The following is a 23,691-nucleotide window of genomic DNA, read 5'->3' on the forward strand; positions in this document are numbered from 1 at the left end:
CCCATACTGGGCAACAGCATAGTGTAAATGAAAAAAATAAACACATATACTCGCCTCCATGCCACTTTTAGCGATGCGATGCAAGCCTCTTCGAGACTGTGTCCCGCGCTGTACGCTGGCCGGCTCAGGTAGCGCGATGACGTCATCGTGCCGCCTGCACCAGCCTCTGATTGGATGAAAAAGTGTATAAACAATTACACAACAGTTTTTGTCATATTAAGAATATGTCACTGTATTCTATGAACTAACATATTCATCTAATCTTTTAGGTATTCTTTGGTGTTTTGGTAGCTGCCATGAATCTGGGCCAGGCCTCTCCATGCTTGGAAGCTTTTGCCTCTGGAAGAGCAGCTGCAACAATAATTTATGAGACAATAGAAAAGGTATGTCTTAAAGGAGAAAAACCTTAGTGAAGGTTAAAGAGGATGTACCAAGTCTGAAAGTAATCTCCTATACACAGGATCCATGGGGATTCGATCACTGGGAGTTCCACAGAGCTCAAGGGCAGGGGTCCTACTACCCGGTCTGAATGGAGCATCAAGCCAAGCATGTTCGCTGCTACTCCATTCAATCTCTATGGGACTGCCAGAGATAGTATAGGACTCAGCAATCTTCAGCTGTCCCATAGAGAATGAATGGAGTCAGAACTGGACCTCCATTCTTGGGATCAGTGAGGGACACAACCTATCAAACTTTTATCCCCCAAGGGATACATTTTAAATGTGGCACAGCCCCTTTAAAAGTATATGTACACATTTATATCCTTTTGGTTTGTATCTCTCAAGTGCATCTTTAAAATTAAGCAACCTTGCAAACAATCTTGATCATAAAAATCCAATTAAGGACTGTATCCAGCCCCTTTTGAGACCTATATATCTCCTTGGTCGCAGGCTACAATCAAAACTGTGCAGTCTGATCTAGAAGTTGTGTGCCCCTTCTGCATCCTTCTTCTTGACTAGGGAAAAGAGAAGGGAGTAACACATCACTTCAGGATTAGACTACACGCTGGATTTTTATGTAATCTGTAACCGCAGAGATCCATAGGTATGCATAGAAGCTGTATACACAGAAAGGAAACTTTTTTTTTTTATCTTAGACACTTTGAAAACCATAAAAGAAAGCTTTGAAAAATCTACTCAACATTCAGTGCTGCATTAAAATATTTCAAAAAAAAAACTAACTGAACATGTTTTTGTGTGAATTTCGGGGGTAATTTATTAAGATGGGCGTTTTAGACGCCGATCTTAATAAAGCCCTATACCTGGAGGTGGATCCGCCAGAGTTATGTAGAAGGGCATCCTCTGCCACTTCTAAATGTAAGGCACCTTCCTTGCTGTCTTACATTTAGAACATTTTCTACGCCTAAAACAGGCATAAAGGAGGTTTAATGAGACGGGGCTGCCGGCACACCACCTTAACTCCTCACACCATGCCCATTTATTTAGACCTGGCGTGAGTGGGAAAAAGTCACAGATTGCGGCGCAACTAACTTGCGCCGCAATCTGCGCTTGAGGTGTATTTCAGCATTATAAATGACCCCCCTAATCTTTTTTATTTTGTCTGTATTATTACAATTATTCAGACTTCTTTTTTGCTCTATAATTACAGCAATCATTTTTGCCTGACATTTTGTACTATGAGGGATAACTATCAAATCTGCTACGCCAGCTTTGTTGTGTAAACATATCGCGAGTGACGTCGGGTGTAACTTTTTGTCAATTTTTTTGCCACTTTTGGTGACATTTTGGGCCTTTTGATGAGCTTTGCCACTTGCAAAAGAAGAGGGAAAAGTTGGTTGGAATTACAGACTAAGTCTCATTTATGATGTCTGACTTTTTAAAAAGTTGCTCAATAGTCGCATCTCCACACCAGACAAACCCTGGAGTACTTTAACTGACAGTGGTGAAACCACATCACACTTGCACCAAATTTAATAAAACTGAGACCGAGTGCCATCTTGGTAAATTTGCTGCAGGTGCACAAAGCAACTGCAGTCTAAAAAATGGCCTCAAACAGAGCTACAATGATAAATTCCCCCCAATACTGTATGTCCCGATTGCTTAAGAATGTATTCAAACATTGGACAATCCATTCTATTTGCATTCTTTAGCTTTATACATTCATTTATTAACAGCAATATCTGTAAACTGTAATAAGAGGTGATAAATAATGGCAATTCTGCATTTCATTAGACTCCAGTAATTGACTGTATGTCCAACGAAGGTCACAAATTAGATCAAGTGAAGGGTGTTATTGAGTTCCACGATGTGAACTTCCAGTATCCATCAAGACCCGAAGTGAAGGTATGGATTGTTAGCTATTACTATGGATCATTTTAACATCACAGTATTAAAGGAAATGTGTCATTAGAAAATGACTTATTGTCTAGTTTTTATGTTGAACATTTTTAAAGAGTCGTTGGTGGTTATTTTTAACTTATCATGTCATTATCTATGTTAAAAAATAAAAAATCCTAAATTCCTGAAGTTTTCACACTAGCCTAATATTAGGCCCACAATTCCTTTTCTGTAGAGAGTACTTTTTTCCAGTAGTCATCTCATTATCATCGCAGGCAGGATTAAAATGGTAACATCTCTGTATAGAGAACACAAGATCTACCATTCAAAATTGGTGATGGTCACAGCTACCCCCTTCCCTACGCAATGACCTCTGCACAGATCATAGAGCATATCTATAAAACTCTACCGCAGAGGTTAAAGATCTCCAGTCTACAGGTTCCTCTGCATATTTCTAAGTGTTGTGGGCAGCAGCTCAGGAAAGATGGCCGCCCCACCATTTCAGAAAATAAGAATCAGGTAATGAAAACAGATTACAAAAATGTTAGTGTTCTACAGACAATATCATCACTCCCACCAGCCCATGATCCCAGTGGGGGTCACAATGTAAAACTTTATATTATCACATACACAGAAACACTAGGGCTAATTTCATGGAAAGCCATTCTATTCGTCAGTATGGCTTTGAAGTAAGAGAGAAAATTGAAGTACTTGGAAGAAATACAAACAAAAACAGAGAGAAAGTATGAACTTTAGGCCCCATGCACTCGACCTTTTTTCTGTTCTGCATCTGATCGTCATTTTTGCGGATTAGATGCGGAACAACTCATTTTAATGGGGCCAAAAAAATGCAGACAGCACACCATGTGCTGTCCACATCCCTAAGTTCGTTTTGTCGGGTTGCAAAAAAGATAGAACATGTTGTATTCTTGCCCGTTGTGTGAAGAAAATGGTGCTATGCTGGTACAGTCCTGATCAAAAGTTTAAGACTACTTGAAAAATGAAAAAAAAAAAAACATATTTTACATTGTTGGATCTTAACAAGGTTCCAAGTAGAGCTTCAACATGCAACAAGAAGAAATGAGAGTGAGACAAAACATTTTTTGAGTAATTAATTGAAAATAACGATTAAACTGAAACAGGCTGTTTTTCAGCTGATCAAAAGTTTAGGACCACATGCCTTTAAAAGGCCAAATCTGTGCAAAGATGTGGATTCATTGTCATTTTCTGTCAGGTAGTCACACGTTGTGATGGCAAAGGCAAAGAATCTCTCCCTTTTTGAACGTGGTCGGATTGTTGAACTGCATAAGCAGGGTCTCTCACAGCGCGCCATCGCTGCTGAGGTGGGACGCAGTAAGACAGTCATTTGGACTTTCTTAAATGATCCTGAGGGTTATGGAACAAAAAAGTCAAGTGGAAGACCCCAAAAAATTTCATCAGCACTGAGCCAGAGGATCCAATTGGCTGTCCGTCAAGACACTGGACGATCCTCGACCCAAATTAAGGCCCTTACTGGTGCTGACTGCAGCCCCATAACCATCAGACGGCATCTGAGACTGAAGGGCTTCAAAAACAAAAAACGTCTTCAAAGACCTCGTCTCCTTGAACGCCACAGAACTGCTCATTTGGACTTTGCAAGAGAGCACCAAACATTGGACATTCAAAGGTGGAAGAAAGTTTTATTCTCTGATGAGAAAAAATTTAACCTTGATGGTCCTGATGGTTTCCAATGTTACTGACAGGACAAGCAGATCCCACCTGAGATGTTTTCTACGCGCCACAGTGGAGGGGGCGCCATAATGGTCTGGGGTGCTTTTTCCTTCAGTGGAACAATGGAGCTTCAGGAAGTGCAGGGGCGTCAAACGGCCGCTGGCTATGTCCAGATGTTGCAGAGAGCAATCCTCATGACTGAGGGCCCTCGTCTGTGTGGTAACGACTGGGTTTTTCAACAGGACAACGCTACAGTACACAATGCCCGCAGGACAAGGGACTTCTTCCAGGAGAATAACATCACTCTTTTGGCCCATCCTGCGTGTTCTCCTGATCTAAATCCAACTGAGAACCTTTGGGGATGGATGGCAAGGGAAGTTTGCAAAACTGGACAACAGTTCCAAACAGTAGATGGCCTTCGTGCGGCCGTCTTCACCACTTGGAGAAATGTTTCCACTCACCTCATGGAAACGCTTGCATCAAGCATGCCGAAATGAATTTTGGAAGTGATAAACAATAACGGCGGAGCTACTCATTAGTGAGTTCATGTTTGGAAGTTGGATTTCTGTTTTGGGGGGGTTTAGTTTTTTTGGGGAGGTGTGGTCCTAAACTTTTGATCAGCTGAAAAACAGCCTGTTATAGTTTATTCGTTGTTTTCATTAAATTGAATGCTCAAAAAATGTCGTGGTTGGATTTGAACACAGATCCCTAGTGCTGCGAGGCTTCTTATCACAGCTTGTTTCTAGTATGTTTTTAACTATTTTAATTTGTCTTTGTCATGGCTATATTTGATCATTATCAGATGCAGGTAGTGTTTTATAGTATTGATGGCTGATGGTGCCTAGATGTTTGTTTTTGTAAAAAAGTTAGCATATTTATTTTTTTACTTTTCTTATATTTCCTCTTACATTTCAATATAATACTGATAGTGATGTAGCAAGCATTTTTTCGAGAGTGACCTTAGTGACTGTCCAAGGTACAAAATTTAGACTTCAACCTGCATTAGGGACAGAAGAAGAATGTGGAAAAATAAGCAGACACGATGCAATTAACCCTAAATTATGCATAAAATATGCCAGTTATTATGCATTCAGCCACAGCCGCAATAGTACATGCTTGCCATTGTTTCTGGAAAAATGCCATTGCAGTATTCAATGCAGTTTTTTGAGTCAAAGTCAAGACTGAATCCACGAGCAAGGCAAAAGTATAAGACCTTCCTTTCTATTTCTTATTCCTTTTGAATAAATGTCTAGCTTTGATTAAAAAGGCTGCAATAAAGATTGTCACGAAAGCTGCAACGTATTTCCAAAAGAACGTGTGAAACCACCCGAAAGTACCCAAAAAAATGCTATACTGCAGAAACAGATAATTCCCCTTCCACTGCCCCCCTCCTGCCCCTACCTGGTGCTGCCTGAGGCAATAGTCTCACCTCGCATCAAAGTTGATAGAAACGGACGATTTATCCAAAATGAACCTCATCCATTGAAATTTAACATGAACAATCGTTTTAGCTGACAGATAATAGACCATAATCATCTGAAAAGAAGTCAGCTGTGCTTAATATTTTGTCCTATAGTCGGACGAAAGATCCTTCACTTTTGAGACTAAAAGATCTTTCTTTGAAAAAACGTTCCCAGAAAGATCTTTCATCCATCGCCCAGTTTTATTGATCATATACAGGCCGTTTGAAGAACTGTAACAGCCAATATGGTCAAAATTGTGTCTGACCATGTCTGTGAAATGAACGTTCACCAGATGATTGTTCGTTCAACTATTGTTTAACCATTAACCAACTTCTGTCTAATGTGTAGGGCCACCTTAAGAGGCAGTTGATTTAGTGATTATTTTGAGTTATAGGGGTTTTCTGGGACTCATTGGGTCCTGCAACCCCACCTGTATTACACATAACTTGTCTGTAGAAGAAAATTTGTTATATATCTACCCCAAAGTTGCAGAGATCGTCTTCTTGGAAACCCAGTCACAAGGCGCTCCTCCTCTTGAAAATCCAGCTTCTGCTAGAATCATGTCCTTTACTAGGTTTCCAACCTAGACTATGGACACAACATGAGTTCCACTGTGGACGGGGCCAAATCTATCCCTCTCCCTGGTGCATGCGCAGTAAATTCTTGAAGCCACCTCATCCATGTAGAGGACTAGTTCTGGCCCCATCCATCGTGGAAGTGACGTCCTGTCCATAGGCCAGGCCGGAAACCTGGGAAGAGTTGTGACGCTGACAGAAACAGAATTTTCAGAAGAGTGACTGGTTGCCTGAGTAGCCGAGCCACATAAATTTGGGATGATAGGAAGGAATATTGCAAGCTTTCTTCTACAGGTGAGTTATGTGTAATTAAAGAGGGTTTTCAGGACCAGGGAAAACCCATGTAATATCATTAGGGTCAATGGTACATGATTGACGTAGACAGGCAAAATTAAAACGTTCAATTTACCGTTTATCCATTGCAATTAGTCTGACTGGGAGGCTTGTATCATACAATGTTGTTGCTTTCAAATCCACAGATTTTGAGTGAAATCAATATTAGCATTAAGCCTGGTGAGACCACAGCTTTTGTTGGACCTAGTGGTTCTGGAAAAAGTACAGCAGTGCAACTCATCCAAAGGTTTTATGACCCTACAGATGGAAAGGTAACTGTATACAGAATGAGGTTTACTATTCACAAATGTCTCTACTTGGAGTCTGGGTTCAGGGTGGTGTTTAGTGGGGTCACTCACTGTGAGAACATTATCAGTTCTGCTGGAAAAGTACTGGCAAGGGTTTATTGTTCAGGGCGCACACACAACCTGGAGCCCACAAAGCTGACCTCTTCGGCATTTAGCACATTATTTGTAAAATGTAATAAGAACAGTTCAAGAGGACCTCTCTCCACTTCTGACATGTCTGGAAGATACCCGTGGTAATCATGAAATAATTCTGGAGCATCTTTTCTTACGATTCTGCATTGTGCCGTTCTTCTGCTTTTCTTCTTAAATATTTATGAATAAATTGACAACTGGGAGTTGCCATTACACTTCTAATAAAGGTGGGCCGACCATCTAATGTTTGTAGGAGCCTTCCGAATCTCCCCCTACAGGCTCTACCCTGACGACTTAGCTTCCACTTTTGCTCCCAGGGAGATAAGCTGTCTGCTTGAGGTGACGGGCAATGTCTTTCTCCCCTCTCTCATCCATAACACATGCATGCTGGTTCATATAATCAAATCCCATGATCCCAGCACATTTGGTGCTTTTTGCCACCCTCAACCACTTGAGAGAAAGGACACATAATACTCAATTTCTTCCTTGCTTGTTTGCTAATATTGCTTTGAGGGGTATTGTTTAACACATCCCATAGAAAGAGGCAAAGAACTAACTTGAAGTGCTCTATTTTACTTCCATCTAGACCTCATAGTTGTGCAGAACACCAGAATAGGGTACAAATTGTTTTTGTTGCATAACATTATGTAATTTTTTAATGCTTTGTAATGTACCAACATATCTCTGTAAGGCTCAATCAGGGTTAATAAGCCTGCCTCTGCCTCTGTAGGAAGTTAGTTGTTGGACTTAGGTTCGCCCCTAGCTCAGTTGTGCGTTAGGTGAGAAATTGAGAAGGAGCTATATATGCTCACTCCTCTAGGCACCATCTCTGAGAGAAGTACTGAAAGAAAGTCATTTACTTCACAGTACTCCAGGAATAGAGAAAGGAAAGCACTAGAAGGCCCAGAATCTGCTTGGCTGAGCACTGGAGTCAGCCAGTAAGGTATTTGCTGTTTACGGCTGATAGAAGCTTTACTGCAGCGAGAGGGACATTGCTAAGACACTTTTCACTCTTGGACATGGTCTGGCCCACTCTCTTAATCCTGTACCCCTCAGCTGGGGATTACAGTCACCATTGCAAGAATAGCATTGCCAGCTTTAGATTCTGCAGAGAGAGACTTTGAAGAGATAGAAGTAAGGGGTACTGCAATCCCTATTCTGGCTTATATCTATACATTGCTACCTGGAAATATTTGCACTTGGAATACTGTTTTGATACTGTTGCATGTACTACAACCCCAAGTCTGCACTTTAGTAAAGAGAGATATTTACCTTCTACAATTGGCCTGGTTACTGACTCCAGCACCATTTGCTGACCACACACCTACATCTCCTGCCTTGCACCCATACAAAACCTACAACACCAAGAGCACCCCATCTACCATCAGGCAGAAGCCTCAACAGCAGGGTGTGTCCCGACCAAAGAAATTGTGTGCCCTCCTATCACTGCCCTGGACCTAGGGAGCATCATTGTGAGAATTGCCACTGTGAATGATTATCACAGCCAGAGCCACTACCACTACCATCCTCAGCTCCGCTCCTCCGGAGCCAAGACAATTGCAGCTCCTTGGGCTATCTCCATGGTATGTTCGCCATATCCATTAGGATTTTCTGTGCACTGGACATTTACAGTTGCAGAATATCTAGGTGCATAGTCATAGAAAGGGATGTTAGATGTCTAGGATGGAGAAATACAGTAAGTGGGAGTTAAGTACATATGGATAGGTATGTTGAGTAAATTTTGTCTTAAGTGGAAATTTGTTCAAGGTTTTCCATCTTCACTCCCAGGTCACCTTAGATGGACATGACATCCGCACACTTAATATTCAGTGGCTGCGCTCCTTGATTGGAATAGTTGAGCAGGAACCAGTATTATTTGCTACAACCATTGCTGAAAATATTCGATATGCCAGAGACGAGGTCACTATGGATGACATTATCAGAGCAGCAAAGGAAGCTAATGCCTACAACTTCATCATGGATTTACCAGAGGTAAAATGAGGCAAAGAGGATTTTCTTTAAATGCCACAGTAATTTTGCAGGACAAGGCGTTACCTAATTCAATTGTGAAAGAGATTAAACCCCTTGGTTATTTTTGAGGAGTGATTCCATTATCGAACTGCTTATCTCAAGAGAACGGCAATTTGGTTAGAATGTTATGTAAAAATGGTTTACGTAAAAGTTTGAAATCACATTTCAGTATTTTGTTGGGTATTTCTTCTTTTGTAGAAGTTTGACACCATGGTTGGAGAAGGTGGAGGGCAGATGAGTGGAGGACAGAAGCAGAGAATTGCAATTGCAAGAGCCCTTGTCAGAAACCCCAGAATCCTCCTCCTTGATATGGCCACATCTGCTCTGGATAACGAGAGTGAATCTATAGTACAAGAAGCACTGAATAAGGTTGGTTCATCCAAAGGTTATACTTCATCTGAATAGTCATGGATACATGCCTCAAAATGTCATCATTTAGCAAAGACTGATAAGATGAAGGAGGAACTGTATTCCAGTGGAGACAGGAGTGCACACATAAATCATAAGGGCTCCATAGCAAAACTTAGATTGGCCTTTCATATTTAATTTCATGCCTGTCCAAATTTTTTAAAATACAACCTTTTTGGGGTTTGAACTCTGGAGTTACAAATCTTCACTTCCCTTTATATAATTGTGTCTTCCTGAAGCCACCACTTGGGGGAAGCTCAGTGCATAAGGATTTATACACCTGTAATTGACCTCAATGGAATCTGTAAAACATGTTGACGCTGTAAGCTCCCCCTAGTGGTGGCTTCTTCCAAACACTATTACAGGCCTCCTTCTACCAAGGGCTCTATAGCAGTCACTTTGACTGTCTTTATTGAAGGCTCACTGCTGCATGGAAATGTCTTAGTCTGACATTAGATTTCAAAGGGACTGCTCTCTGAGTGAGAAAAAGGGGCATGGCACCACAAACAACGTTCATGATAATAATACAATTTCATGACAAGAAGTACTATAGGAACATCATTAAGTGTGATTTTTTTACATAGTATGGAATGCTCCTTGAAGCAGCTGAGAAAACCAGAAAACTATTGAAATACCCTGAATATAGTCACAGTGACAAAGTTCCTGATTCCATTTAGTTTCCATAAATTAGAGAATGACTGTGTAATGATGTAGACATCCATTGATTCTAATCCAGCAGAAATGAGTGGGCTGTAAATCAGTAATATCCAACATGATGTGTGGCAGATTATTTCTACTCTCAGGCACCACGAGAACTAACTAATTCCAAGGTCATCTTCGGCCCATGTGGTTAACATTACATGATAGTGACAATGACACCGAATTGAGAAAAACCCCAGTGGCTATGAAATATACCGTAACTTTTATGATGTTATCTTGCAGATTAGAGATAGAACTGATAGTGGGAATCAGTAGGAACTCTTATCTTATCTTGTATATCCATTATCTCCATCTCTGCAGGTAATGACTTGATAGCATTGTTACTTAGCACAATATTGTTGGAAAGATTAGTTCGAGATTGAGAACAAAAATTACCATTACATGTGTTTGCAGTATTATATATAATGACTATTGAATGGTGACCATATGATGTATCGTAGATAACACAGGTACAGATGCAGCCAAGGCAACAAGTTTATGATATATGTTCTCCTTCTTATGCCATGCTTTGGAGATAAGCCATAATAATATGCTCATCTATAACTGACCATACCCTTTAAAATAATGTAGTCTAAACCCACCAATAATAGTGGGATTGGCCCAAAGTGAACAGGAGCTGCTCAATAATCTACTGAAGGCATAAATTCTGCCCAACCCCCCGAAGACGCCGGGTTACCGGCGAAACATGCCAGGGGCAGAATTTGAGCACGTTGTCTTTTAACACAGCTGGTAATACAGAGAGGAACTATGTAAGGGTACTTTCACACTTGTGGCAGAGGATTCCGGCAGGCAGTTCCGTCGCCGGAACTGCCTGCCGGATCCGGCAATCCGGACGCAAACTGATGGCATTAGTCAGACAGTGTCATCTGGAAAGACGGATCCGGTATAATTTTTCTTTGCATTTTTAAAGGTCTGCGCATGCACAGACCAAAAAGCCGGATCAGTTTTTCCAGAACATTTCAACATTTTCAACATTCCGGCAAGTGTTCAGTATTTTTGGCCAGAGATAAAACTGCAGCACGCTGCGGTATTTTCTCCATCCAAAAAACGTAAAAGGGACTGAACTGATGCATCCTGAACGGAATGCTCTCCATTCAGAATGCATTAGGATAAAACTGATCATTTTTTTCGGTATTGAGCTCCTAGGACAGAACTCAATACCGGAAAACAAAAACCGCTAGTGTGAAAGTACCTTAAAGAAAGAATGTATAGAATGCATAAAGAAATAATAGACTAAAGATAGTATCAGCTTAGTTGCAGTAGCAGCACCGGTGGCGGCGCACAGCCATCGACGCTTCAGCAAGTGGAGTGTTACCACACCATATTGTTGAAGCTAGATAAAGATAGCGGTGTCTTCATATAGTCATCAATTATCTGCAACCCTACTGAGTCTTTTAATATTTATGTTCACCACCTCTATAATATTTTATGATAATAAATAAATAAAAGTGAAGTTTTAACTACCAGTTTACAAAGCGTTGGTGGAATATGCAGTTCAGTTCTGGACACCAGTCCATAGAAAGCACGCTCAGCAGCTGGAAAAAGTACAGAGGAGAGCGACTAAACTGATAAGGGGCATGGAGGGGCTTAGTTATGAAGAAAGATTAAAATAATTTAATTAATCTAGTCTTGAGAAGAGATGTCTAAGGGGGGACATGATTAACCGATACAAATATATAAATGGGCCATACAAAAAATACGGTGAAAAACTGTAAAATGTAAAATGCCCTCAAAAGACAAGGGGGCACTGCCTCCGACTGGAGAAGAAAAAGTTCAGTCTCCGGAAGCGTCAAAGCTTCTTTACTGAAAGAACTGTGAATCTGTGGAATAGACTTCCTCAGGACGTGGTCACAGCAGGAACAGTGGACGGTTTTAAAAAGGGTTTAGATGAATTCTTGAAAGTAAATGACATTAATGCTTCCTTCTGGGATTCACGTCCCCACCTATCCCTTGGTTGAACTTGATGGCTGTCTTTTTTCAACCATATTAACTATGTAAATATGTAACTTTTCCAGTGGCATAGGTGCTAATAGAACATGTAGTATTTTGACTGTGAATTCAGTATTCTCCTTCTCCTTGGGGGCTCTGTTTTAGAGATAGGTGCGGGTCCCCCCAGGGTGTCAAATCCTAGCAATATGCCACCAAAGTGCTAGATGGGCCAACTCCTTTTATATCTACTTTGTCAAAGTTGCTGATTGCAGTATACAATGTTTGTCAAGAACATTCCATTGGAAACGCCATGTTCTCTTTGATACCTTCCCAGTGCTGGAACTGAGGAGCTATGTGCTCATCCCTCTGTGCATTTTGCTATGGTACCAATACATATATGGCATGGTGGCTCAGTGGTTAGCACTGGTGCCTTGTAGCGCTGGGGTCCTGGTTTCAAATCTAACCAAGGACAACAACTGCAAGGAGTTTGTATGTTCTCCCCGTGTTTGCGTGGGTTTCCTCCAGGTTCTCCAGTTTCCTCCCAAGACATACTGATAGGGACCTTAGATTGTAAGCTCCAATGGGGACAGCTTGATGCTAATGTCTGTAAAGTGCTGTGGAGTATGTCAGCGCTTTATAAGTGCTTAAAATAAATTGCATATACCGTACATTGCGCTTGCTTTTATAGGTAGGTAGCGGAAGGACAACCATTTCAATAGCTCATCGTCTCTCCACGGTCCAGAATGCCGATATAATTGTGGGATTTAATGGTGGAAGAGCAGTAGAGAAGGGGACACATGAAGAACTGCTGAAAATTAAAGGAGTTTACTTTACTTTAGTCACCTTACAAAACCAGAATACTTCAACAGGTATGTGCTAAATAATACATACAACGGGTTGTTAGTAAGTAGAGTCTGAATGGTTGCTAAGAATTGCATGGGCCCAGTATGTTGCTGCACTGATGCTTTGTTGTAAATTATGTTTTGTTTTTAGCAGAATTTTGATATTTAATTTTATTTTTTATCAAAGAAAAAGTTGCAGATGAAATCCCTGTTGTGGAAAGGACACGCACATTCAGCAGAGGAAGCTACCAGTCAAGTTTCAGGTCTGTTATTTGATTTTTTAGTGCTATGTAGATAAAGTACAATCATTTTATAATGAAACATCACACTGGTTTTCATTTTCCATCATTTTCAAGACCTCTGCTCACTCTTGGTAGATTGAACCATTCTTGTTTATGTTGTTTAGATCCAGGAACTAAAAACATGACTTACTGCCGTAGCTGAGGACTTGTTAGATTGTATCAGTTTAAGAAATTCTATGTGAACTACAGCATAAACAGAAGGACAAGTCACTTTTCTGTCCTGGCTCCAGAGGTAGATATCGCCTCAGTTATCCATCATAAGAAACTCACCGCTTCAGAACAGGTTTCCACCCTTCTGAATGTAAATAAAAATGTTTTGAATCAGCTGACAGCAAGCAGAACTCTTGAAACAATTAAGAATTTAAAAACAAATAATAAATAAAGTTGTGAAACTTTTTGTTATATTTTTAGATGCAATATTTCTTCATAATTGCATGTTAGACTGGTTATATTGCATTTTTCCTTATGATTATCCATCATACCATACAAATGGCTTCTGCTGTAATGTGAACTAAACCAAAGTGATTATCTATTGTCACTAGAGGCTATGTTACAATGTCCATTGTATTGGTAGAAGCTGTGACACCACAGAAGCATGCCCTATTTTGTCCGTGATTATGAATCCCTCACACACGTTATAGTCTAGGGCAGTGGTGGCGAACCTTTTAGAGACTGAGAGCCTAAACCGCAGCCCAAAACCCCCTTATTTATCGCAAAGTGCCAACACGGCAATTTAAAGGGGTTTGCCGGGTTCAGGGCTGAACCCACACATACCCATAATTTCACCAAGGCAGCCCCCCTGACTTGAGCATCGGAGCAGTTCATGCTCCGATGCTCTCCCTTGCCCTGCGCAGGGCAAGGGCTCTTTTATTTACAATAACACACTGCCAGGTGGAGGCTTCCACCCAGCAGTGTATTCGGTGACATCACCGGCTCTGATGGGCGGGCTTTAGCGCTGCCCTAAACATTTTACAGGCTAGGGCAGCGCTAAAGCCAGCCCATCAGTGCCGGTGACATCACCGGGCTCACTGCTGGGCGAAAGCCTCCACCTGGCAGCCCTATGGAGAGCCCGGTACATCACTGGAACTCCACAAAATGCCTTTTCCCTGTGCGATTGAGCGCAGGGCAAAGGAGAGCATCGGAGCATTAACTACTCTGATGCTCAAGTCAGGGGGGCTGCCTTGGTGAAAATGGGGATAACCCTGTTAATATGTAGTAGCTATAATAGTGCGCCCTGCGCTGGTGAATGGCAGTAAAAGTCTAAGGCATATTGGTACACCTCTGACTTTTTCCAGGGTGCGGGTGCCCACAAAGAGGGCTCTGAGTGCCGCCTCTGGCACCCGTGCCATAGGTTCGCCACCACTGGTCTAGGGGTTATATGCCATCACTGACCATCAGTAGAAGATGCTTTGGAAACGAATTTTCAGTCTAGCAATGTCCTTGGAATATGGATGACACATGGACCAAACATCCTGGGCATCTTTACGGATGAACCACTGACCATATTGTCAAGAATGTCATCACAGACGCGTGAAAAAGTATGTTTACATTTTATCAGATGGAATGGGCTTTTCAGCATTTAGCTGCCAGCCTGAAAAGACAATTCATCAGGTCATTACAAAAATAAACATGGTTAACATGAGAAGAATGTATTTGATGTATGGTAGTTTACCATAAGCTAGAAAGGGCAAATCAATGTAAGACGTGTCCGTCCTACTCGTAGGTCAGCCACATGCAGTGCCCGGCCTTGCAGTATATTAGTATGCAGTGAGGAGTATTGGTAAACCATGTAAGGAGAAGAGATAAATCCAGCACTTGGAGAATAAAAAATATTTTTTATTAGGACAAATTCAAAAAGTTCACAGGCATACATTGCGGGTGACACTAGGGAGGTTCGTCCCTGTCCCCGCCTGCCATTGGCTGCCTCTCCCCAACACCAGATGTTTTCATCCGCGCACGGGGAGAAGCAAAATCGGCGGTGCGGGGACCAAGAGCTGTGCAGGGAGCGGGGTAAGTATATTCAGGGCCTATGAAGGAAATTTTTTAGTCTCGGAAAACCCTTTTAATCTGCAGGCAGCATGTTGTAGAGCAGATGGGAAAAGATTCAGTACAACTTTTTTCCATTAAAATTTCTGCTCATTCTGGGCTTTGACGTCCAGCAGGAGGTTGTTGTCACGGACGTTCTCGTGACAAGTGGCAGGAGATCGGTTTGATCTGACATATTTTCTGTTTGGATCAAATGACGTCTGTGTTGTTTCTGGTGCTTGTCACACCTTCTTTCCCCAGCTGTGGCTATTATGGTCATTTAACCTTCTCTATTTATAGTTGGTTCTCCCACTATGCTATGCGGTTTATAGCTTTAGTTTGAGTTGTGGATAGCTGGTGTGTGGATCTCAGCTGAGTTCCTAGTGCTGCCATAGCCACTTGAAGTTAAGTGTTTTCTTTCCCTTTTGTATTTTGTTTGGGTTATTTTGTGTGTGGCATTTCCCTGTCATTTGTATTAAGGCCTGAGGGAGACTGTCACAACCAGACAGCTGAGAAGCTCTGACAGAGGCCTTTCAGAACCTCCTCCTTGAGTTCTCTTTGTTGTGCTGTTCAGTTCCTCATCTCGTTAGCCTCTCTCAGCTGTCATGGAGTTGGACTGATTGCTTCCCTTTAAATTCCTCCCCATGGTGCATTACTGGGCGGCTTATACTTCTTCCTGGAGTGTGTGTGCATGCTGATCTTGTTTTCCAGTCTGCTACAAAGTTAAGTGCTGAACATCTATCTGTTATTTTCTGTTTGCTGGATCCCAGGTGACCCTGACTCCCTCCGTGTCTGGTGTAGGGAGCCGGTGGTCGTGTCCCCTCACTATTGTAGGGTGTTCAGGGGTTATATAATCGAGGTAGGTGGATATGCAACCTTCCACCTTTCGGATCTTTGCATAGGCTGAGCAGCCAGGGAAAGTCTCAGGTCTTGTGCAGGGGTCTCCCTTTTGGTTCCTTAGCTTTGGATCCACTCAGTCATATATGCATGTTGCTTTGTCTTGTTTCCTGTACACCGTCCGTGACATTATAAGCCGCCCAGTAATGCACCATGGGGAGGAATTTAAAGGGAAGCAATCAGTCCAACTCCATGACAGCTGAGAGAGGCTAACGAGATGAGGAACTGAACAGCACAACAAAGAGAACTCAAGGAGGAGGTTCTGAAAGGCCTCTGTCAGAGCTTCTCAGCTGTCTGGTTGTGACAGAGACTCCTGTTCGTCCTTTCTTTTGGAGGAAAAGCTTATCTCAGTCCTGACATTAGTACCAGGGTCCTATAGGGTGAGTTAGGACATTAGGTATTCCTGTGTATGAATTCACCTACCTCTGGGGTCTGTTCATACTGGTATTTAGTCAGGACTTTGATTAGGGTTTTACTAGGAGGTGTCCATCTCCTTTTCCTAGTTTCCAGGCTTTATTGCCTCACCCCTTTCCCTCATATGTTCGGTGTTGTGTTTCCCTCCCACACCTGAACGTGACAGAGGTCCTATCAGTAGAGTTGAGCGAACACCTGGATGTTCGGGTTCGAGAAGTTCGGCCGAACATCCCGGAAATGTTCGGGTTCGGGATCCGAACCCGATCCGAACTTCGTCCCGAACCCGAACCCCATTGAAGTCAATGGGGACCCGAACTTTTCGGCACTAAAAAGGCTGTAAAACAGCCCAGGAAAGAGCTAGAGGGCTGCAAAAGGCAGCAACATGTAGGTAAATCCACTGCAAACAAATGTGGATAGGGAAATGAATTAAAATAAAAATTAAATAAATAAAAATTAACCAAAATCAATTGGAGAGAGGTTCCATAGCAGAGAATCTGGCTTCCCGTCACCCACCACTGGAACAGTCCATTCTCAGATATTTAGGCCCCGGCACCCAGGCAGAGGAGAGAGGTCCCGTAACAGAGAATCTGTCTTCATGTCAGCAGAGAATTAGTCTGCATGTCATAGCAGAGAATGAGGCTTCACGTCAGCCACCACTGCAACAGTCCATTGGCATATATTTAGGCCCAGCACCCAGGCAGAGGAGGGAGGTCCCGTAACAGAGAATCTGTCTTCATGTCAGCAGAGAATTAGTCTGCATGTCATAGCAGAGAATGAGGCTTCACGTCAGCCACCACTGCAACAGTCCATTGGCATATATTTAGGCCCAGCACACACACAGGCAGAGGAGAGAGGTCCCGTAACAGAGAATCTGGCTTCATGTCAGCAGAGAATCAGTCTGCATGTCATAGCAGAGAATGAGGCTTCACGTCAGCCACCACTGCAACAGTCCATTGGCATATATTTAGGCCCAGCACACACACAGGCAGAGGAGAGAGGTCCCGTAACAGAGAATCTGGCTTCATGTCAGCAGAGAATCAGTCTGCATGTCATAGCAGAGAATGAGGCTTCACGTCAGCCACCACTGCAACAGTCCATTGGCATATATTTAGGCCCAGCACACACACAGGCAGAGGAGAGAGGTCCCGTAACAGAGAATCTGTCTTCATGTCAGCAGAGAATCAGTCTGCATGTCATAGCAGAGAATCAGGCTTCACGTCAGCCACCACTGCAACAGTCCATTGTCATAAATTTAGGCCCAGCACCCAGGCAGAGGAGAGAGGTCCCGTAACAGACAATCTGGCTTCATGTCAGCAGAGAATTAGTCTGCATGTCATAGCAGAGAATGAGGCTTCACGTCAGCCACCACTGCAACAGTCCATTGGCATATATTTAGGCCTAGCACACAGGCAGAGGAGAGAGGTCCCGTAACAGACAATCTGGCTTCATGTCAGCAGAGAATCAGTCTGCATGTCATAGCAGAGAATGAGGCTTCACGTCACCCACCACTGCAACAGTCCATTGGCATATATTTAGGCCTAGCACACAGGCAGAGCAGAGAGGTCCCGTAACAGACGATCTGGCTTCATGTCAGCAGAGAATCAGTCTGCATGTCATAGCAGAGAATGAGGCTTCACGTCACCCACCACTGCAACAGTCCATTGGCATATATTTAGGCCTAGCACACAGGCAGAGCAGAGAGGTCCCGTAACAGACAATCTGGCTTCATGACAGCAGAGAATCAGTCTGCATGTCATAGCAGAGAATGAGGCTTCACGTCACCCACCACTGCAACAGTCCATTGGCATATATTTAGGCCTAGCACACAGGCAGAGCAGAGAGGTCCCGTAACAGACAATCTGGCTTCATGTCAGCAGAGAATCAGTCTGCATGTCAATGCAGAGAATGAGGCTTCACGTCACCCACCACTGCAACAGTCCATTGGCATATATTTAGGCCTAGCACACAGGCAGAGCAGAGAGGTCCCGTAACAGACAATCTGGCTTCATGACAGCAGAGAATCAGTCTGCATGTCATAGCAGAGAATGAGGCTTCACGTCACCCACCACTGCAACAGTCCATTGGCATATATTTAGGCCTAGCACACAGGCAGAGCAGAAAGGTCCCGTAACAGACAATCTGGCTTCATGTCAGCAGAGAATCAGTCTGCATGTCATAGCAGAGAATGAGGCTTCACGTCACCCACCACTGCAACAGTCCATTGGCATATATTTAGGCCTAGCACACAGGCAGAGCAGAGAGGTCCCGTAACAGACGATCTGGCTTCATGTCAGCAGAGAATCAGTCTGCATGTCATAGCAGAGAATGAGGCTTCACGTCAGCCACCACTGCAACAGTCCATTGTCATAAATTTAGGCCCAGCACCCAGGCAGAGGAGAGAGGTCCCGTAACAGACAATCTGGCTTCATGTCAGCAGAGAATTAGTCTGCATGTCATAGCAGAGAATCAGGCTTCATGTCAGCCACCACTGCAACAGTCCATTGGCATATATTTAGGCCTAGCACACAGGCAGAGGAGAGGTTCATTCAACTTTGGGTAGCCTCGCAATATAATGGTAAAATGAAAATAAAAATAGGATTGAATGAGGAAGTGCCCTGGAGTCCAATAATATATGGTTATGGGGAGGTAGTTAATGTCTAATCTGGACAAGGGACGGACAGGTCCTGTGGGATCCATGCCTGGTTCATTTTTATGAACGTCAGCTTGTCCACATTGGCTGTAGACAGGCGGCTGCGTTTGTCTGTAATGACGCCCCCTGCCGTGCTGAATACACGTTCAGACAAAACGCTGGCTGCCGGGCAGGCCAGCACCTCCAAGGCATAAAAGGCTAGCTCTGGCCACGTGGACAATTTAGAGACCCAGAAGTTGAATGGGGCCGAACCATCAGTCAGTACGTGGAGGGGTGTGCACACGTACTGTTCCACCATGTTAGTGAAATGTTGCCTCCTGCTAACACGTTGCGTATCAGGTGGTGGTGCAGTTAGCTGTGGCGTGTTGACAAAAGTTTTCCACATCTCTGCCATGCTAACCCTGCCCTCAGAGGAGCTGGCCGTGACACAGCTGCCTTGGCGACCTCTTGCTCCTCCTCTGCCTTGGCCTTGGGCTTCCACTTGTTCCCCTGTGACATTTGGGAATGCTCTCAGTAGCGCGTCTACCAACGTGCGCTTGTACTCGCGCATCTTCCTATCACGCTCCAGTGCAGGAAGTAAGGTGGGCACATTGTCTTTGTAGCGTGGATCCAGCAGGGTGGCAACCCAGTAGTCCGCACAGGTTAAAATGTGGGCAACTCTGCTGTCGTTGCGCAGGCACTGCAGCATGTAGTCGCTCATGTGTGCCAGGCTGCCCAGGGGTAAGGACAAGCTGTCCTCTGTGGGAGGCGTATCGTCATCGTCCTGCCTTTCCCCCCAGCCACGCACCAGTGATGGACCCGAGCTGCGTTGGGTGCCACCCCGCTGTGACCATGCTTCATCCTCATCCTCCTCCACCTCCTCCTCATCCTCGTCCTCCTCGTCCTCCAGTAGTGGGCCCTGGCTGGCCACATTTGTACCTGGCCTCTGCTGTTGCCAAAAACCTCCCTCTGAGTCACTTCGAAGAGACTGGCCTGAAAGTGCTAAAAATGACCCCTCTTCCTCCTCCTCCTCCTCCTCCTCCTGGGCCACCTCCTCTTCCATCATCGCCCTAAGTGTTTTCTCAAGGAGACATAGAAGTGGTATTGTAACGCTGATAACGGTGTCATCGCCACTGGCCATGTTGGTGGAGTACTCGAAACAGCGCAACAGGGCACACAGGTCTCGCATGGAGGCCCAGTCATTGGTGGTGAAGTGGTGCTGTTCTGTAGTGCGACTGACCCGTGCGTGCTGCAGCTGAAACTCCACTATGGCCTGCTGCTGCTCGCACAGTCTGTCCAGCATGTGCAAGGTGGAGTTCCACCTGGTGGGCACGTCGCATATGAGGCGGTGAGCGGGAAGGCCGAAGTTACGCTGTAGCGCAGACAGGCGAGCAGCAGCAGGATGTGAACGCCGGAAGCGCGAACAGACGGCCCGCACTTTATGCAGCAGCTCTGACATGTCGGGGTAGTTGTGAATGAACTTCTGCACCACCAAATTCAGCACATGCGCCAAGCAAGGGATGTGCGTCAAATTGGCTAGTCCCAGAGCTGCAACGAGATTTCGCCCATTATCACACACCACCAGGCCGGGCTTGAGGCTCACCGGCAGCAACCACTCGTCGGTCTGTTGTTCAATACCCCGCCACAACTCCTGTGCGGTGTGGGGCCTGTCCCCCAAACATATGAGTTTCAGAATGGCCTGCTGACGTTTACCCCGGGCTGTGCTGAAGTTGGTGGTGAAGGTGTGTGGCTGACTGGATGAGCAGGTGGAAGAAGAGGAGGAGGAAGCCGAGAAGGAGGAGGTGGCAACAGGAGGCAAAGAATGTTGCCCTGCGATCCTTGGCGGCGGAAGGACGTGCGCCAAACAGCTCTCCGCCTGGGGCCCAGCTGCCACTACATTTACCCAGTGTGCAGTTAGGGAGATATAGCGTCCCTGGCCGTGCTTACTGGTCCACGTATCTGTGGTTAGGTGGACCTTGCTACAGATGGCGTTGCGCAGTGCACACTTGATTTTATCGGATACTTGGTTGTGCAGGGAAGGCACGGCTCTCTTGGAGAAGTAGTGCCGGCTGGGAACAACATACTGTGGGACAGCAAGCGACATGAGCTGTTTGAAGCTGTCTGTGTCCACCAGCCTAAATGACAGCATTTCATAGGCCAGTAGTTTAGAAATGCTGGCATTCAGGGCCAGGGATCGAGGGTGGCTAGGTGGGAATTTACGCTTTCTATCAAATGTTTGTGAGATGGAGAGCTGAACGCTGGCGTGTGACATGGTTGAGACGCTTGGTGACGGAGGTGGTGGTGGTGGTGTTGGTGGTACATCCCCTGTTTGCTGGGCGGCAGGTGCCAACGTTCCTCCAGAGGCGGAGGAAGAGGCCGAGGCGGCAGCAGCAGAATAGGCCGAGGCGGCAGCAGCAGAAGAGGTAGCAGGGGGAGCCTGAGTGACTTCCTTGGTTTTAAGGTGTTTACTCCACTGCAGTTCATGCTTTGCATGCAGGTGCCTGGTCATGCAGGTTGTGCTCAGGTTCAGAACGTTAATGCCTCGCTTCAGGCTCTGATGGCACAGCGTGCAAACCACTCGGGTCTTGTCGTCAGCACATTGTTTGAAGAAGTGCCATGCCAGGGAACTCCTTGAAGCTGCCTTTGGGGTGCTCGGTCCCAGATGGCGGCGGTCAGTAGCAGGCGGAGTCTCTTGGCGGCGGGTGTTCTGCTTTTGCCCACTGCTCCCTCTTTTGCTACGCTGTTGGCTCGGTCTCACCACTGCCTCTTCCTCCGAACTGTGAAAGTCAGTGGCACGACCTTCATTCCATGTGGGGTCTAGGACCTCATCGTCCCCTGCATCGTCTTCCACCCAGTCTTGATCCCTGACCTCCTGTTCAGTCTGCACACTGCAGAAAGACGCAGCAGTTGGCACCTGTGTTTCGTCATCATCAGAGACATGCTGAGGTGGTATTCCCATGTCCTCATCATCAGGAAACATAAGTGGTTGTGCGTCAGTGCATTCTATGTCTTTCACCGCTGGGGAAGGGCTAGGTGGATGCCCTTGGGAAACCCTGCCAGCGGAGTCTTCAAACAGCATAAGAGACTGCTGCATAACTTGAGGCTGAGACAGTTTCCCTGGTATGCATGGGGGTGATGTGACAGACTGATGGGGTTGGTTTTCAGGCGCCATCTGTGCGCTTTCTGCAGAAGACTGGGTGGGAGATAATGTGAACGTGCTGGATCCACTGTCGGCCACCCAATTGACTAATGCCTGTACCTGCTCAGGCCTTACCATCCTTAGAACGGCATTGGGCCCCACCATATATCGCTGTAAATTCTGGCGGCTACTGGGACCTGAGGTAGTTGGTACACTAGGACGTGTGGATGTGGCAGAACGGCCACGTCCTCTCCCAGCACCAGAGGGTCCACTAACACCACCACGACCATGTCCACGTCCGCGTCCCTTACTAGATGTTTTTCTCATTGTTATGGTTCACCACAACAACAAATATATTATTTGGCACAATGTATTGTATTCAAATTCAGCGGGATATAAATTTGAGGCCTAGTATTTAGGCGCTGGGTGACCGGTATGGATTTAGTGACAGAATTAGACTTGGAAATGCACAGAAGCGTGTGTGTGTGAAGTTATTCTGAATGACCCAATGTGCACCTTGAATATTATATACCCTTTTAGGGATAGATTTCAAATAGCTCTGATATAGCAGAAACCACTAAATTATGAAATTGCTAAATTGGGAATTGTATTTCAACCCAGAACAAAAAATGTGCTTTGACGGACACTAAATAACTTTCCCAGCCACAACAGGACAGCGTTAACGAGAGATTTAGCAGGATATAAATTTGAGGCCTAGTATTTAGGCGCTGGGTGACAGGTATGGGTTTAGTGACAGAATTAGACTTAGAAATACACAGTAGCGGGTGTGTGTGAAGTTATTCTGAATGACCCAATGTGCACCTTGAATATTATATACCCTTTTAGGGATAGATTTCAAATAGCTCTGATATAGCAGAAACCACTAAATTATGAAATTGCTAAATTGGGAATTGTATTTCAACCCAGAACAAAAAATGTGCTTTGACGGACACTAAATAACTTTCCCAGCCACAACAGGACAGCGTTAACGAGAGATTTAGCAGGATATAAATTTGAGGCCTAGTATTTAGGCGCTGGGTGACAGGTATGGGTTTAGTGACAGAATTAGACTTGGAAATACACAGTAGCGGGTGTGTGTGAAGTTATTCTGAATGACCCAATGTGCACCTTGAATATTATATACCCTTTTAGGGATAGATTTCAAATAGCTCTGATATAGCAGAAACCACTAAATTATGAAATTGTTAAATTGGGAATTGTATTTCAACCCAGAACAAAAAATGTGCTTTGACGGACACTAAATAACTTTCCCAGCCACAACAGGACAGCGTTAACGAGAGATTTAGCTGGATATAAATTTGAGGCCTAGTATTTAGGCGCTGGGTGACAGGTATGGGTTTAGTGACAGAATTAGACTTAGAAATACACAGTAGCGGGTGTGTGTGAAGTTATTCTGAATGACCCAATGTGCACCTTGAATATTATATACCCTTTTAGGGATAGATTTCAAATAGCTCTGATATAGCAGAAACCACTAAATTATGAAATTGCTAAATTGGGAATTGTATTTCAACCC

At 44.4% G+C, this 23,691-nt stretch overlaps 1 protein-coding gene across 1 annotated transcript in view; it reads left to right on the forward strand.

The window, feature by feature from the left end:
- ABCB11 (ATP binding cassette subfamily B member 11) overlaps nt 1-23,691 on the forward strand; it is a 142,047-nt gene that overhangs the window by 75,095 nt on the left and 43,261 nt on the right. The window contains 7 exon segments of the mRNA XM_044303160.1: nt 270-383; nt 2,193-2,303; nt 6,525-6,650; nt 8,607-8,810; nt 9,048-9,218; nt 12,595-12,775; nt 12,936-13,011. Coding sequence (XP_044159095.1) covers nt 270-383; nt 2,193-2,303; nt 6,525-6,650; nt 8,607-8,810; nt 9,048-9,218; nt 12,595-12,775; nt 12,936-13,011 — 983 coding nt within the window.

The sequence above is a fragment of the Bufo gargarizans genome, chromosome 8 (assembly GCF_014858855.1).
Source record: "Bufo gargarizans isolate SCDJY-AF-19 chromosome 8, ASM1485885v1, whole genome shotgun sequence".
Classification (NCBI taxonomy): Eukaryota; Metazoa; Chordata; class Amphibia; order Anura; family Bufonidae; genus Bufo; species Bufo gargarizans.